This window comes from Muscardinus avellanarius (genome assembly GCF_963383645.1).
Source record: "Muscardinus avellanarius genome assembly, chromosome: 12".
In the NCBI taxonomy this organism is placed as follows: domain Eukaryota; kingdom Metazoa; phylum Chordata; class Mammalia; order Rodentia; family Gliridae; genus Muscardinus; species Muscardinus avellanarius.
Window position 1 is genome coordinate 30,510,356 of NC_137798.1, and position 5,667 is coordinate 30,516,022.

The following is a 5,667-nucleotide window of genomic DNA, read 5'->3' on the forward strand; positions in this document are numbered from 1 at the left end:
TGTTTTTTTTCTCTGTTTTGTTTCTGTCCCTTTTTTGTGTTGGTATCTCCCTGTCTCTCTGTGTCTGTCTGTCTGTCTGTCTGTCTGTCTGTCTGTCTGTCTCTCTCTCTCTCTCACACACACACACACACACACACACACACACACCTTCTAAATCTTCGAGTCGTGTGGGCTGGAACCATGTGCAGAGAGAAGATAGCATCAACAGAGAGGAGACACACGCTTAAGCTTGGAATCTGCCTCTTTATTGAGATTTATTGAGAGTTCTATAACCTGAAGGAATTTTCTGGAGGCTCAGGCATGTGGCAGGATTTCAGCAGGAGCAGAGACCACCCAGAGCAAGTAACTCAGAGAACCTGCTCAGGTCCAGTTCAGAATTTCCTCTCAGCCTGGCCCAAGCTCCAGGGTTTATTCTCCTTCAAGATTTTGTTGATCCAGGGTCGGTATTGGGAGATTCGGGTGAAGACGGCCGGTGGCTCTGCATCCCTGTGTACATAGGATGCAATGCCTTGGGCTATCCCAGCACACAGAAGGGGGCCCCCAGAGTCTCCCTGTGGGGTGAAGGGAGAGAGAGAGAGAGAGAGAGAGAGAGAGAGAGAGAGAGAGAGAGAGAGAGAGAGAGAGAGAGAGAATGGTGAGCCAGGCAGTCTTCTTTTCTTTTCCTACCATAGGTCCCAGCTGGTCTACAATCAGGTCTACAGTCAAACCCAGGAGCTGACTCCTCACGGGGTTTCTAGGTCTAATGCCCCTCCTCCTTTTCTGATGTGCCACCTTCTTTATATCACCCCACATGACCTGTGCAGTGGTCTGGGATGAATGGTCACAGACTGTCCTGGGCCGTGGGGAGATGGACACTTTGGGACTCTTTCCTTATGTAACCCCCACCCTGTCACTGGCTGACAACCTTCTATCCACATCTTTTTCCAGGATAATTTTGCCCCCTGAATCATGATTTATGAAGAACTTAGTTGGAAGATCACCTTGAATACAGATTCTCTCTTCCTAGGAGCACTCGCGCACAGCTGGATATTGTGCCTAAAATTTCCAAAGTGTTTACAGGCCCGGGGGTCCAAGAGTCTCAGCTTCGCCTCCCGCAGAGTGTCAGAAGTGGGCCCCTCCACGTTCACTTTCCCCCAGCCGGCTGCCCGACACATTCTCCCAGGAGGGATGAAGTTGAATTGGGGTGGGAGGGGGAGCGTCCCCACGGCCAGGGTCAGGTTGGCTTTCTCTTTCAACTGTGAAAAGAATGAGGAACAGCCGGTGCAGAAAATGGGTTAGAGGTAGTTGGAGGCAACCGGGAAGGACGGGTAAATTGCCTTAAGTTGGAGCCAAGCCCGATGCTGGGAGTGCTGCACAGGCAGAACCAGCCAGAGGCTGGCCAGGGAGATCTTGGGCAAGGGGGAAAGGCGGAAGAAGTAGAAAAGGGAAAGAAAGATGTCGTCACCTGTAATAACATGATGTCATGGTGAAGCAAAGAGGGGTCATATTTTGGATGAGGGAATTGCTTTATAACCTCGAGCGTCTGCCATGTGTCTTCTTTCTCTTTTTTGTTATGCATTCCTAGGATGACTGTTACAGACCTGTTTTGAGAAAGAAGGAAGGACAAGCAGAAAGAGTGAATGCTTAGGGTTTCTCTTGGAATATGTCTATTCTGGAAGAAAAGGGGGGTCTGGAACCGTCACTGGGGCCCCGGACTCTACCCATCCCCCTTTCTGGGCCATGGTGGTTGGGGGAGGGGAGGCTAGGATTTAATCAGAGAAGAGCTTCTCTGGAGCAGATATAATTTGTAGGGCAGGATCCCTGGGGATTGCTGGGAAATGAAAAGGCTGTTGAGGGTCCAGGGGGAGGTTAGTTCTTCCTAAGTCGGGGAGGCCCATGTGAGTGAGGGGAGCTACCTTTTGAGGAGGATCTGGGAAGGGACTCCTTTTTTTCTGTAGGGGAGTCCAGCTTACAGTGACTGAGGCTCAGGGCATCTATTCAATGAAACCAATTTTTTTTCCTTTTTTTTTTTTTTTGTACTGGGGATTGAACCCAGGGGCATTCTATTCTATCTCTGAGCTACATCCCCAACCCTTTTTATATTTTGTTTTTTTTTTTTTTTGAAACGAGGTCTTGTTAGGTTGCTGAAAGTTTTGCTAAGTTGCTGGGGCTGGCCTTGAACCTGTGATCCTCCTGTCTCAGTTTTCCAGGTACTGGAATTAAAGGCATGTGCACCATGGCTGGTGAAACCAATTTCTTCAAGCCCAAGCCTTCTCTCCTGAAAGTTGACCCAGGTCCAGCTTCCCCTCAGCCCCCCTCGGGGTATATCCCAGGTCCCTGGTATATGCTCTGTCGTCCCACCTTCCTGCACAGTGAGCAGCCGTCAGCACAAAGTTTCGTCTTATGAGGAAACCACCACAAGCCATCATTTGATTCTGAGCAGTGACAATTTCCAGGTAGGCCATGTAGGGGCGGGAGTGTGGCTTGCATTCTGTGCCCCCGATGATCTCCCCTGGAACAGAGAACCCCAGGGCCTCAACACAGGCATGGATGCTCTCAACAGGGAATGCACGGTTGGGTCAAGTTTGAGAGACACTTCTCCTGAATCTCATCCTCGCACTGAATTCTCCCCGTCGCCTCTCAGGTCTCTCCTACCCGCTTTTCCACCTACAACTTCCTCTATAAATTCTAATTTCTTCTTTCAAAAACAATAGCTAATGCTGCCTTAGATGCTCTGTTGACTCTTTTCTTTTGGTACTAGGGATTGAACCGAGGGGGATTCTACCTCCGAGCTAAGCTCCCAGCCCTTTTTATTTTTTGAAACAGGATCTTGCTAAGTTAGGTCTCACTGAGTTGCTAAGCCTGGCCTTGAACCTGTACATCTATGTCTCAGCCTCTCATGTACTGGGATTACAGGCAAGGGCCACCATGCCCAGCTTCATTTAGACATCTTTTCATTTAGACATTTATTTAGACACCCCCCCCCACTCCCATTCAGTCTTGGTTTATCCTTCCTCTGTCTCTATGCAGGACATATTGTCCAGGGTCCTGTAATCAGCCTTCTCACAGCCCATTGGCAATGCTACAGAGCAACTAGTCCCACAGTAGTCTGTAGCTCGGAGGCTCAGAAGATGACAAGACTGTACCACTGTTCTGGGGTTCCCTTCTTCCTCCCACCTGGGTTTTTCCCCAATCAATGTAGGATTATTTGTTCCTGGGAACTGCTGTAAGCGGTAGAGAATGGGTGAGCATATCTCAAGTGGAGATTTTACTCTGAGACTCTTGAAGAGAGGTCTTGGAACCTTGCTTAAGAGTCAGCTATATTCAGACTAATTCCCTTTATTTTAGGAGCTGATCCTGGAGATTACAGGGAAGGACCCGGATACTCACCAGCTTTGGCTCTGGAGCCCAGGAGAAAGAGCAGCAGAGAGAGAGAAAGAAGATGCACCATCTCAGAGACACTGCCCATGGTAGGTGATTTTATCTCTCAGTCTTGGGATTTATTACTCCCAGCAGGCAAGGGAGGGGCAGGGCTGGTGACCACAGGAACCGCGTGGCCATGCTTTCTTCTGTCACTCTAAGTTGTCTGTCTTTCTGAGCAGGAGTTCCCCCAGAACTACACTTTGTTTTTCTTGAGGTAAAGTTGAGGCCTGAATTCTAATGCCCTGTTCCCCAGATGAATCCTCAAATATGCACCTTATGTGGAGTGGTGGTATGGGGACAAGCCATGGAGGGACCTTGATTTCCCAGTTAGGACCTCTTGCTAAAGGCGCTCAGAAATGTGGGCTGGGGAGGGTCTTTGCACTGAGCGTTTAGAAGCACCAATGCCCTTATGCCTATGGTCCATAGTAGGGAATGAATTTTGCAAAAAGACCCTATGTACATCCACATGTATGTACATAAATGAGCACAATTATACATACATGCCAGTTAATTACTGCATTAGTATCTGTTTCCATTCCATCCCACTAAACGGTAGAGCTTGAGCAACACCCACTTAAAGGATAAGTTCTTGTAATCTCAAAAACATCGACCTGCATCTCTGTCTTCCTCTGAACCAAGGTGTGGGCACTGTAAAGTCTGACCGTGAGATCATGCAAAAGGAGGACTGAGAACAAAAGAACAAAGAAAGAGAAATGCCCTCCTACCACTGCCCTGCCCCAAGGTGACCTGGCCACTAGCACGCCAAATAGTGGCTGACACAACCACTCCTGTACCCCCCACTCCCTTGCCTCATAAAAAGACCCTGGCCTGTAAGGAGGAACGCCTTCTGACTCTCGTGGGCTCTCTTCCTGGTCAGACACCTCCTTCCAGGCTTTATTCCTAAATAAAGCCTGTTCCCTGCCGTCGGGCTGTGTTTTCTCTGCCCCCATCCACCCCAACACAATGTTCATAGACAGAGGAAGAGAGAGCCAAGAAGAGTGGATGGGGAAGGAAACAAACCCTAAGTTAAGACTTGGCTTTTATTATGAGAGCAGAGGGGATGGAATTAGCATTTTCTCAGAGCCTGTGCAAATAATTTTCTGTCACTTTGTAGATATGGATTACTTTTATAACAACCCTGTAAAATGGGTATTACTATCTCAATTTTATTGATCTATCAAGGCGTATGGTGCAGAATTAGATTTTTCAGACTCCAAATCAAGGATTCTTTCTGTTCCACCCCCCCCCCCCAATAGAGAAGTAGAGCCCTGTTTGTGGGGAGGGAACATGCAGATGTAGGAGGACGGTGATTGGCTTCAGGAGGATGGGGGTTTCCTACTCTCTCATTAGGAATCAAGCTTGGTTTTGCTAAAATATATACAAGTTCAGTATCCAAGATTATATATTTGTTGTTACAACCACCTTGGGTGATACCATTAGTGCCTCTTTACAACCCCCAACAATCAGAACTGGGTTTCAAAACCTGGCTATTGCTTTCCCTGGGCTTGGAGGAGGAAGTCCAGGAGAGAGCAGGTAATATGGTGGAGAATAATTTCTCTCGGAGAATTATAAGATGTTTAGTTCAGAAACAGGAACCTGCAGAAAAAATACTTTGCTTAAATTATTTCACCGTGCCTTGGTGCCATCTTGGGCTTATGGCTGGGGCCATTCATTTCTTAGTACACATGTGTGAGATTTCTGTTGTCCTCAGCTTAATTTCCTATGCCCCATCCACAGCTCTGACCTTCTGTAGAATAAGACACTTATACATTTTCCTAACATCTTCTCACATGTAGGCATTTTTGGATTCTCAATCATCTTAGAATCCCCATACTACTTTCTTTACTGTCTAGGATTGCCAAATAAGGTACAGATTGCCCTGTTAAATATGTATTTCAGATGGACAACAAACTATTTTTTTGTGGGTCTGGGGATGGAACCCAAGGGCATTCGACCTCCAAGATACACCATCCTGCCCTATTTTTATTCTATATTTTGAAACAGGGTCTCACTAAGTTGAGGAGGGCCTCACTAAATAGCTGAGGCTGTCCACGAACCGCGATCCTCTTGTCTCAGCCTCCTGAATGCTGGAATTACAAGCATGCGCCACTATGGCTGGCTACAAACTATTTTTTAAGTATAAATAATGACATACCTATATCAAAATCTATATTAAAATTTAATATCCTTTGTTTTAATGTAATTTTAATTTAATTAAAATTTAATGTCCTTTGTTTTGTTTTCTAAAATGAGCAACCTTACCCT

At 46.9% G+C, this 5,667-nt stretch overlaps 1 protein-coding gene across 1 annotated transcript; it reads right to left on the reverse strand.

Annotated features, from left to right (window-relative positions):
- Positions 1 to 371: 371 nt before the first annotated feature.
- LOC308270975 (chymase-like) lies at positions 372 to 3,448 on the reverse strand (the record flags this gene model as incomplete). Its single annotated transcript, XM_080707112.1, has 5 exons — positions 372 to 551; positions 981 to 1,235; positions 1,445 to 1,580; positions 2,341 to 2,491; positions 3,370 to 3,448. The coding sequence occupies 5 exons, from the start codon at positions 3,446 to 3,448 to the stop codon at positions 372 to 374; spliced, it is 801 nt and encodes a 266-aa protein (XP_080563238.1).
- Positions 3,449 to 5,667: the final 2,219 nt, after the last annotated feature.